Below are 12,331 nucleotides of genomic sequence, written 5' to 3'. Positions count from 1 at the left end.
TTGTGAGGAGACATGAAAAACAAAATTGCTTTAGAGACAGTTTTAAACAAGATAAAATGTATTTATAATTTTTTTTTTCACGGTATTTAACTGATTCTACTTGATGTCAAAAAGAGCATAGACAAAGATGCATTTGGTTGACGAATAGAAAATGTTCAGAGTTCTTAGAAGGGATGCATTTAATGACCAAAAAAATATATATTTAAAAAAATAAAATAAAAATCAGATTTAACATGCAGGTCGGAAACCTGGCAGACTGATCTTGGCTGAAGCATTGACATGTACAAAGTAAAACTGTTTATTATAAATACAAAGGAAATTAAATATGTTTCCCCTATTTTAAAATTCAAGAACAAAATTACCTGTTACAAAGAAAAACTGTTTATTTTGTAAAACAAATTCAGCTGAGAAAGTCCTTTTCATAATTATAAAATTGATGAAGTCTATGTAGCCAATTTAAGAATACAAAGTGTATAATTTGCCACTAAAAAGAAATTTAATTTTAATTCAAAAAGCCTTATAACGTTAGTGCTATTCTGTTGTAGATATTACATAAAAACATACAGAGGGACTGCACCATAAACCGCCCTTTTGGTTTCCTTTATTGTTACTAAAAAATAGTTTTGCAGGACGCATCCTTTATCATTAGAAAAGGCTCGTTTAATTCCTCGCTAGGCGGCGCTGGTGTGCGGTGACCCTAGCGACACAGTGACAGCGGTGCTGGGAGAGGTGGGGTAGAAATCCTGCAGTGTGGCGTCACGGTAGAAAAATGGAGAGAGAGGCTCCACCCACACCCCAGACGTCCGATTTCATTGGCTCCTTGATGTCTTAGTCACCCACTTCTTCTGCGCTGATTGGTCCGTTGGCCTGACAGTCAGCACGTTGAAGGGGAGTTGACGTAATCTCTTCGGTAAATCAAGGCGATCCATCGATTTCCATTTTCGCTCGAGCGCAGACGGGCGGCCGCTTTTTTCTGTTGCTACGGGGGGGGGGAAAAAAAAAAATCAAGCTATTTCACCGAGTCACTTTGTTCACATTTTATACGTCACATATCCATACGGCGGAGGATACCGCTATAATGGGTGTTTTCCACGGAAGCGGACATTGTAGCAGTTTACGTGTGTGCAGATTCTGATTAAAAAACACCAACAACACATCCTGACGCCCGCAAGCTAACGTTACTTCTCCCCGCTGTCCGGTGGTGCCGCCTTGGATAGAGTCGTCAAACGTGAGTATGAACGACCGGCCTGGGTACATGCATTATATGTATAATCTTAATGGTTGTTATGCCAGATTAATTTCTGCTGGCGAACAGCTGTCTGTTGGTGCCAACATTAGTCATAGAGCTGCGTGTCTGTTACATATTTACGTCACGGAATGTACTCTTTCTTTTATTTTTATGAAATAAGCAAAGTAAATGATGTTAGTTCAAAGGGGTTACGTTTTATGCACAGTTGGTTAGCTGCTAGCTCTTGATGTTGATAGAAACCCCAACCACAAACCTTTCGACATGTCTTAGCAGTGTTAAAATGATCAAATGTTACAATTATGGTTTAAAACTCCAGTTGTAGCCATTTACGTGGTTTTAACCTTTCGTGCTGAATAAACTTGAACAGTGCGTCCCAGCCTACGCTGCTAATGGGAGCCTTAATTCTTCCCACAACATTCAGCACAGGAGGATTAGCCCACTTCTTAACATCGGCGAATTTAATTTTCCAAGTATTAGAAATGGACGCTCTTCATTTGTACCAATGCAGAGTCGCATGCAGGAGACGGGGGCCCCCCGGGCTCGTTGTCCCGCGGTGGCCCTCAGCGAGAAAAAAGGGGGGAGATAGAATTTCATGGGCGTATGCTTCAGCAAGTATGGCTGACTGCTAGAATAAGGAAACAACGAGGGACAATTTGGGAATCTAGAGGTGAAACGGGCTAAAAGCGAGCAGAAAGAAGCACGGGTTGTAATTAGTAAAATCATAGATACAGTGGCGACCCGAGATTGAATGAGGCCCATTAAACAGTTATGTTTGGGTGTCCACTTTTGCATGTTAGAGGGGGGAGAACATCCATAAAGATGTAATAACTATTTAAGTTAGGAAATAGAACAGTTGGGGTCAAAAATAACAAGAAATTGCTTAATTTAAAATTTTATTATAGGTATTGCCATGAAATGCTTAATAATCCCTGACTAATGTTGTCTTTTTTCTGTAGCCAGTGTAAATTTGGTTTCTTAACTTGTTACAGTTCTTTGATTCAATCAAATGCTCTTTACTGTGGAATGTATTTTAAAAACAGCAGTAAAGAAGATTCTGCTTCAAATTTACAACATGTTCATCTTAGATTTCTTTTTTTTTTTTAAATAAACATTATCAAAAGAACTGATGAATCTGATCATTTGTGTACAATTTCCTTCATTTGGTTGATTTGGAAAAAAGAAAATTTACTCATCTTCAAATAAATTAAACATAGATTGTTTGTGGGCACTAAAGCTTTAACAATAAATCCTGCAGACTGACTACTGACTCTACACAGAGAAAAATAGAAAACTGTTACATGCCACAGCTGACAGATACATAATATGTGCCTATAGGGCTGATATAGGACCTACAGTATGTATTAAGTGGATTCTGTTTAGCATGTTGGTAAAATACTTTAGATTACATGGATGCACTTATACTGTTTTTGTGTGTTTTCTTTTGGAGGAATATAAAAGCAGTCTTACTTGGGAGTCCGAACTGAGCAGCAAGAATGTCTGGGGCGTCTGTAAAAGTTGCTGTTCGAGTCCGACCCTTCAACTCCAGGGAAACGAGCAAGGAGTCAAAATGCATCATTCAGATGCAAGGCAACACTACAAGTAAGTAATCTACTGGCACGCACATGAGAGCATCCTTCACAAACCACATCTTTGAGTTCATGCAGGTTTGTCTGCACGTCCTCCCAAGTGCTGTTCTCTTCGGGAGGTCTTTTGCAAAGAGCCGGAGAATGAGCAAACTGAATGGTGGACGGTTAAGGCAAAACAGACTGAAAGGGAATAAAAGGCTTGCAGAGGGGAAATCCTCCCCCTCTGATTGGGGCCTACATGCCTGAGGAGTCTGTGGGAGAAATCCACAGTTGGTTCCTGATAGGGGAAACCCAGAGGTCACTATGAAGACTGACCTGCAATCACCGCCCAGGTCATCGGGGCTTAATCACAGCCATTGTTGTGGCTCTGTAGTTTATGATTGCATTATCTCTGGGCTTACACTAACAGTTTGTGTTGCACCTTCTAGATGCAAATAAAATGTTATAGATTAAAGTTACTCATTCACTTAGTGAACTTTTTACTTCACGTGGTTTTTTGTTTGTTTCTGAAAAACCGAAGCGATTTATTGACATAATTATTAGGGATGCAGCATTCAGTCGACAAAAGTTAGTTAAGAAACTCAAAGCACATTTTCATTTTTTTGTGTGTTCTTTTAAAATATAACAACCCTGAATTGGTGAAATCTAAAATTTGCAGATCAGACGTCAAATAAAATGGAAATCTATATTGCGAGGAAAAGCTATCTCTGAATTTCTATTAATTATTAATTTGCAATGCCCTTTTGTTGTTAGTTTTTTCTCATCCCCTTTAACAACACGTTCAAGAGATGAGTAAGTAAGGTAGTGATGTACTGGTGCCAAAGTTTTGATTCTTCTATAGGTCTCTAGACCACAGGACTTTTAAACATGAAGAGGATGGGTTGAAACAAGCCACAGGGTTTGTAACAGTGGCTAATAAAAAGAACTGATGCCAGATCGAGATGCTGTAAATTAAAAATGTTTTAATTTAATAGATCACATACTGAAATATTGTAACTGAGGCATCCTTGTGGATGTAAAGTGTGTCTTAAAAGAATAAAGAAAAGAGACGATGTTTTTTTTAAAAGTCATGTGATCAACCTGCTTATTTGTGATCGTGAGTCATCAGGTGCTGTGAAGTATTCGCTGCCTCCTTAGTCATGACAGTGCTGTATGTCCTGCTTCGGTCCGATGATTAACACCGTTCCCTCTGACGCTAACAGAACCAGCTAATGACCCAGTAACACAACAACGTCTAGCAGAGGAAACTTAGTTTTTCTTACAGTCTCTCTGGCTTTCCTCAGCTCTTCTCCTATCAGTCTTATCAGCCTCATTAGTCTAAGCTTGTATGAATCTCCTATAAGATCAAGTCTCCCTCCTAGATGTGCCTCACTCGCTCTTTATCTCTCGCAGTCTACCAAAAAGAGGATTTGTTAAATCCCCAGTACTTTTCTTTACTCCGTATCCTCGGGTTTACATCATTCCAATGTCACCCAAAAGGAGCTGGAGGGGAACTTGTGGTTCCTGGCAGAACTGCAGTGGCATACGCAGCGTTTTTAAGGTGGGGGTTAGTCAGCGAGCGTGGAAGTAAGGGAGAGGAGTAGGCTGCAGCACCGCCTGCTCTACCTCCTCATCACATGGCCAGATTGCAGAACAGAGAGAGAGAGGCTGGCAGGGAGCCATGCTCTTCTTTCATCAGGTCTTCATTGCAGATGGTATGCTGAGAACGCTGTCCTATTAGGATGCTGAGAGTTTTAACTGCACCTACTGGGTCAAACATGTGATTTACGGTGATTTGATGTACACTATGTCTATTTCCAGTCTTTTTCATTCACCCTTTCTTTTATCCTTTAAACATCTCACTCTCTCTTTGAGTCCAAATAGATTGCTGACAACTCCTGACTTGAAGAGGAAAAACGATTTGCTTTTTAAAATAAATTCTTTGGAATTAAGTTCTTGAAAGTTTCAAGCCATCCGGACATTGGTCAGGACTGATCAATCTGTGAATTGGACAATTCTGGTCAGCACACGATTTCTCTGTGCTTTTGTGTTTGGGTCTGTAGTGTGTAACACCCAAAGGTCATCAGAAGTGCAGGTGAAAATCTGTTTTTTTTTTTTTTTATTTACTGGCTGATTGTGATATTTTGGATCTGACCTACAGATTTTGTTTTCAGCCTTAATTGATGTCTAAATTTGTCCGTATCAAAGGAAACTCTAATTTGATACATTTAAAGATTGGAGAAGAAAAAATGCATTTCTTGTACTTGACCTCTGGATCATAGAACAGCACCATGTGAAAAAACTCTGACTCTAATCCCTGGCTGGTTGATTTTGTGCTTGACTAAAAAAAAATCACATTAGTGTAGAGGTAATTCTGAGTCATAGCTGCTTGATGTAATAAAACATGCTTAAGCAATTTGTATATTGCGCTTTGTATAAATTAACTCAATATTTGGTTAGAAAGAGCTAATCAAACGCTTCCTTTAACTTGCGTTTTCATGCTATTTTCAAGGGTTTTCTGGGCTTAAACAGGGACTGCAAGCAGTCTGGCATTTTTCATCGAATTGCTTGGTCAGCGTGTAGGTGTTTGGCAGATGTTTGCGAGGGGCCATGACACTCCCCCTATTGTGGTTGCTCAAGGGCATATGTGTCCATCCGTGTGCTTGTGTCGACAGCATAGAGCAAGAGAGAGCTGGGGGGGCAAGAAGAGCAGGACGAGCCGTCTTCTCCTCCGTCCCCCAGTCTTTTCTCAATGCCACAGAGGGCTGTCAGGGATTGGGTGCATGCAGAGTAGCAGCAAATTGATTATCCAGCATGCGTGGCCTCTGCAGCCAGCCTGGAAATAAGCAAAGGCCCTCTTTCAGTAACGGCCCTGAAACATACCAGAGCTAATGTGGTTATAAAGGAGAGATATAGCGGCCAGTTATACTGATATGTATTGGTGTTTCAAATGTTCAATAATTTCACCACGTCCACAGCATTAATTCAGTTCATGATATTCATGCTCGTCTCCATCTTGTTATGTAAACTATGTCGGTTCTCTTTAAGCCAGTGAGCAGAAAACAAAAAATAAATAAATCTGACTACAGAACCACGACTCGTTTGTCTTTCAGATCAGATGAATGACGAAGCCTTTTCACATGTTCACGAACTGAATGCTGTTCAGTATTATGCCCAGTGTTGAAGTATAAACAAAGTGACAAGCTGATAAAGCAACCAAAAGGTCACCACATCAATTAAACCTTCACCTTTCAGATATAATTCTACCGAGTGTCCTCTCAGTAAGAGCTAAGTGGTTGGTGACATTAGAAAATCCCCACCGGGAGGAAACGAGCTCTGCTCCGCTGTCTGTTAACGCATACAAACAGGCAGCAGAAATAACTCTATTATCTGCTATTTATGAGGTACTGACATTGAAAGGAATACTAGTGGGACATTCAGGGAGATATTTGTTTGAGGGATAAACATTGGTGTGATGAATCCTGTTCACACATGTCCGATTGACCCAATTAGGACCAATAATCCACCAGGCTTGCCTCAGGCTGCCACGCCCTGCCGCCGTAATCCTTCTGACCCATGTGGGTTTCCCTGGATATACTCCCATATTCCCACTGGAGAGCTGAATTTCTCAACTTTGATTATTTGTAGTGATGCAGTGACTTCTCACAAATATTCTAGGTTTACCTGTGCTTTTTAAAGGCTAAATTTTACAGTGTTTTGTAATGGATTGTGTTGATAGTAAATATGTTGGGTTACTGTTATCAGTTTTACACAGAGATACCAACAAACAGAATTTTGAGGCTAGTTTGCGATCTTTGGGTTTGTACAGATTTGACTTGCCAATGCTAATTTTAGCCAATTCCAGTTTCTCTTCAGGAATTTTAATTTTAAGAACTATTTTCAAAAAACAGTTCATTCCTTGCAGAATATTTATCCCTACTTTAACGCTGAAATTCCCAGAATTCTGACTCCACTCACCGTCCAGTGTTTGTTGAACGTTTAGCTTTCTCTTGCACTCTTGCAGTCTGAATAAACGACACAAACGCCTAAAAAATTTTCCCTTTTAAATAGCATGTTGTGGGCTTCCTCTGACTTCAGCTTTTATTACTATATTGATAAATTAAAGGAGCTGTCTTTAAATCTGAACAGATTTTATGCCCATTAGAAGCGCTGCAGTATGGTACATTCGCTCCACATAAAACATTGAATAAGTCCAGAGTCTAGCTAGCGCCACCAACTGGTTTCTCTTTGCATCTTTAGCTTCAAATGAGGATTGAAGAGATTTCTTAACTTTTTCTCCAAGTGTTTGGGGTGGAGTAAACATTATTATGTCTCTGATTATTAGACGCAATGATTAAAAATAATTTAAAATAATCTGCTCTTTAAACAAATTGTTTATGATTTATTCAGTAATTAGTTTTCAAATTACAAATCGGCATTATTTAAAGCTGCACTAAAACTTTCCACTGAGCCATTGGGACTTTGTTAATTAGTACTAAATATTTTTTTATTAATAAGTGTTTTTAAATGAATGAGAACTGACGACATGGCAGTAAAAAGCCGCGAGAGGAATCCCACAGACTGCAATGCACTTAACGTGGCCGAGGTCAGAAGAGCAAAGTGATCAGTTTCTTCAAATACTGAAGCAACTACGTAATCGTCGGCTCCACTGCGCCTCATAGATCTGCCTCAGTCAGGTAACCATACGTGTTTAAAATTGTCAGTTTTTGTAGTTTCTTGTTTCAGGCTCTGAAGTCTGTAAAAAGTATTTGTTGCAATTAAACAACAAGTAGAAAAAGTACAACTAATGAGGAAAAGCAGAACAAGCTGTGTGCTTCATAAAAGTTAGTTCTGTTATTCTTACAAAAGGATAAAGTGAGTAAAGGTGCCAAATAGCTGTACTCTGTGAGAACACCAATTTTCTGCATCGACTTGCTCAGTTCAGTTCAGTCCTTTTCTTTTTTTTTCCTTCTTTTTCTTTACAGCTCACATTTTGTTCCAGCAGCTTGCAAATGAGCTCGGTGCAATTGGAGCGAGCTTTTCAGAGGAAATATTGGATATCGGATGAGCTAATAACTACCCCCACTCTTGAGCGAGTGGGGGTAGTTAATCGCATCCTCGGCAGCAGAGACGGTGAAAGTCGAGCACGAGCGCTGTTCACGTGCAGCGCAGCGTGAGGCAGCATCACATAACCACACTAAGGTTTACTTTGCAGCAGATTTCTTTGACATGAACGACACGGGATTAAAAATGCTTGGTGCATAGAATAATTGTTGTGAACTTTCAGTACCAAAGGGAATCATTGATAACAGAAGCTGGCTTTTTATTTAGACCGAACTCAGACAGTCTCATTCAGGTTTGAGTGACTCAGGGATGCTGAGATGAGAGTCCTGGCATATCAGCACTCGCAGCGTTCCTTTGTTCTTCTTATCACTGAAGACGGACCTTTATGAGTCTGCCTGTGTGTTTGGACTTGTTGGCTCCCTGAGGGTATTGCATGACGGATAAGAATGTAAACATCAATGTTTTGACTCCATACTGTATCTACATGGCACTTAAAGGGAAGAAGCGGTTGTTCTTGCTGGGCGTGTCCGGCTGGATGTAGATTATGTTTCAATGAAGATAGTCAAGTCCAGCGTCGCCACCATCTTCTCTACACCACAACCGGCAGTGTTTTTCTCTTTTCTCTTCAGCCTGCATTCGTTCATCCATGCCTCGATGACGAAGCAGATAAAGGCATGTTTGTTTTCCCGATACTATGCTCCCTCTTTGATTCTTTTACCTTTGCTTGGTTCGCTGCCTCAGGCTCAGTTTAAAAGGCTGAACTTTTCCCACATTTTAAGAGCACGGCGTTTTTGTGCCTTCGTTTTCACTGTTCTCACTCCAGACTGTATTGTTGTTTTTCTCCCAGATTCTGAGGGTTGCATTCAGAAACGAGCTCCCCAGCTTTGCAGTCGTAGCACGGCTAGCTTGTTGATGGCCAAGAAGCTAATTCGGGATTATTCTTGTGTGAACAAAGTTATTTTTGTAACCATAATAATTTTGCAAATGTATTAAGGCAGCAGCGTGAAGCTGATTTTATGTTCAAACATGCATAAACTCACAATAAAATCTATATGAAAAGTCTCTTTCTTACTTTAGATAAGGATCAAAGAAAAGTTGATTCTGAAAGATTTTTCTGTCCCCTCCATGTTCATGATGTCATGATTACATAAAGGCAGAAAGCATTTAAAGTGAGAGTTGAGTTGCTGAGGGGATGCTGGTCGAGGAAATCCAGGTCACCGCTCTGTAAAATGGGCACCTGTTGTGTGCCATGAATGCACAGGGCTGTGTGTGTTTTTCCCCCCGTCTGCACCGCCTCGCCTGGTTTACACTGTTGTTCCCACTCAGCTGCTCTGCCCGGATCATATGATAATCCCCACGCTGTTTTCAGGCAAATTGAGAAACTCCTCTGTCATGTTAAGAGATTTAGGGCAATTGATTCCTTTTGAATTTACTGATGGTCAAAAATGAATGGATAATTGGAAGGCACAATTTCAATTTTATGAGTGTGGAGCACAGAAGTGTTTGTATTTCATTCTGCTGTTTTGATCATTCAAAAAAAATCCAGGATGTGACAATACTGTTTTAGTAAATGAAGCTGAGCTGAAAGGTAGAAGCAGTTTCCGCGTACAGAAAAAAAACAAATTGTGGAAGGACTGCTTCCTTTGCAAAACTTTTTGTTTCGTTGTATCAGATTTGCAATCTCACTTCCCAAAAGAAAAATTAAGGTGCTGTTCTGAATGTTTTTCATGACACAGGATGTGTTGAGCAATATCTTTTGACTTTTGAGGCATCATTCATAAAGTATTAAGTGCTGTCCTGGTTAGAGATGCTCCTGTCAGACTGCTGATCCTGATTCCTGAACAATAATTCTTTTACCAGATTCTCAAAAAGCATTCTGTATTTACTGGGATCAGAGGGGATGTCACACTCTGTGGCATAGGAGTCGCTGTAAAACAAGACCTTATTAGTATTTTGAAACGGTACATAATTGCAGTTGACATTTTGTTCCGGGTTTAACATGTAATCTCAGCAGAGAGCTTTTACCTTTGGAATAAATTCTTGGATTTCCTGAAGTCTTTCCAGCATTTCCAAGCCAAATCAAGTTGAAATCAAGTAGAACAGTATTTCTGTGCCATGTTCATCCTGCCTGTTATATCTGAAAGTGCCACTCTTTGTCAACAAGGTGTAAAAACTAGTTTTTCTTTTTAAAGGAATGCATTTAAAACATAACAAATGCTGTAAACTAACTTTGAGCATTGAACTTAACCTCGTTATTATATTATAATTATATTATTTGGTGCATTTGCTGACCAGGAAAATTTTTTAAAATTTAAAAAAAATTATCTTTTTTTATTTTGCCATTGTGGTAATAATTTCCCCCTCTTGAGTTTAAACCCAACACATCAGCTGACGGGCTGCCTTGTGTCCCCTCTCTTTGTTGAAGTTCTGTTTGTTTTGCTTCTGAATGGAGTCCTGCTGACTTAGCATGTTTTCTCTTCTAGAAACCTCCCCTTCAGTCGCTGTTATTCTGATCCCGGCCGCTGAGCCTGTCTAAGCTGCTGCTATCAAAGGCGCTTGCGCCCCCAGTTTGGTATCAGGGAGCGGTGTATGTAAGGTTTGGCTCGGGAGTTCAGCGGAAAGATTGGGCGGCTGAAATCTGTCCATTCCTTCCTGTCACTGACAGTCTGTCGGCATGCGAAGCACTAACTGCCATCTGCTGCTGTATAAATAGACAGCAGAGCAGAACGGGAACAGCTGGCGCAAAGACCAACACTGTGACCTCCTCCACTGCTTTCTAGTTCAGCGAGCGACCCCGTCTATGGTCGCTTTATTTACATGTATGTGTCACTTTTTTGTCTGTGTTTGGTGTAAATCTGGGACGGGGACTAAATCAAAGTTCTTTTTTTTTTTGGTAATAAGATTAAATGCAAATTTATGTTCTTAGATATGCTTTCAGCTACTGCTTTGAATTTCTGTCAGAAGCTTATAGGATTGTGTTTTTACTCCACTTGATTAAGAAGAGGGAAAACCTATTGCCAAATGTGTCGAACCTGCTCTCTCCTACTTGCTGTCGCCTTAAACGTCTGACACAATCCTTTTAAGTTCGATAGGTTGTAAGAGTTAAATGGGAATCCTGATCCACACAGAGGTCAGCAACTCCAAGTCCAGGAGGGCCAGCTTCCTGCAACTTCTGGATGCAACATACCCGATGTTGGCATGTCAACAAGTTTTATGGATATGATTCAGACTAGCTGGAGGAGGGATGCACCCAAACCGACAATGGTCCTCTAGGTCTGCAGACTTCTGCGCTTCAACATTGACTTCCTGTAGCGCTTAGTTCCTTCTCGAGTTAGACCTGGGTACAATTATAAGTAAGTTATTCTTATGCTTTAAAACAAATGTAGCCCTTTGTCTTTGTAGAGGAGTTTATATTTAATAGAACTTCATCGCTTTAAAGCTGAATTATCCAGTTGGAGAACCTTTTTTCTTTTTTCTTTAAACAAAGGGAGAGGGAGGAGAACAGCAGTGTGAAAAGAGACATTGTTACAGAGGAGGACCGGGCACATAAAGCCTTGTCATAACAAATTACCTAATGTTTTTTGCAGACCCCGTTGTCAGCTGCATTACCCTGCATTCAACGCTTTGTCCTGGTGTCTTCCTGTCCTTTTTTTTTTTCTTTCACCTTTTGTTTTCTCCCCCATAGGAAGGGAAATATATGATCTGCCTTCTCACACTGGAGGTTTTTTTTTGTTTTGTTTTTTTTTTCAACTTTTGGTACATTCTTTCAGAGTTCCAGGTGTATCTCAGATGATCGTTGTTTGAACCAAATGTGTGCTTTAGAGAGTAGAAACCTTGTCACAAGTGATTTAGTAAAGAACATTCTTCCTATGACTAGACAAACTCTCCTGTCTCTGGAAAGGTTTCTGCGTTTATGGAATATTTATTAGACCTCCGGTGAAATCGCAATGCGATCAGGGGACGCGTTTTCTGTTTTGGAGATGTTGTACGGCTTGTGTTGTGGTTGCAGCAAGCTCAGCTGTTTGTCAAATGTGCCAAGCAGTGTTCACACACTACTTTTAGCCCCGCATCCAGTGATAACTCTGTCACCCGCGCTGCAGCCTTGGTAACGGTCATCACACACAGACAGTATGCCATAGCACAAATGAAAACGCGCAGAACATTTCTGTGGTCACCTCAGCATCCACCTAGTTCCAGCCTTGTGCTTCCTGTTGGAGACTAAATAACCAAATTAGCGTTACTGTGGTTCAGCTTGGCCTCATGTCAGCAGCTGTTTTGCTTCGGCGCTCATGCAGAAACGGTGACGCAGGCAGGCAGACTATGAAGATGCATAGGGAAACGGCATGCGGCTCTAATATGCTGCTGGATTTTTGTTTCTGAATCACCTGGAATTATTGAGGAAAAGCAAAGGGAGTGACTCTTTTATGTGCTATCAAATAATAAAATACTCATC

At 40.4% G+C, this 12,331-nt stretch overlaps 1 protein-coding gene across 1 annotated transcript in view; it reads left to right on the top strand.

Moving 5' to 3' along the window:
* Positions 1–905: 905 nt before the first annotated feature.
* kif1b (kinesin family member 1B) overlaps positions 906–12,331 on the top strand; it is a 59,797-nt gene continuing 48,371 nt past the window's right edge. Inside the window, 2 exon segments of the mRNA XM_032572344.1 lie at positions 906–1,228; positions 2,697–2,848. Of these exon segments, the coding sequence (XP_032428235.1) occupies positions 2,743–2,848 (106 nt within the window). The 5' untranslated portion in view covers positions 906–1,228; positions 2,697–2,742.

The sequence above is a fragment of the Xiphophorus hellerii genome, chromosome 1 (assembly GCF_003331165.1).
Source record: "Xiphophorus hellerii strain 12219 chromosome 1, Xiphophorus_hellerii-4.1, whole genome shotgun sequence".
Taxonomy (NCBI): domain Eukaryota; kingdom Metazoa; phylum Chordata; class Actinopteri; order Cyprinodontiformes; family Poeciliidae; genus Xiphophorus; species Xiphophorus hellerii.
The sequence above is the reverse complement of the archived record's forward strand: the minus strand, read 5'-3'. Positions and strand labels throughout refer to the sequence as shown.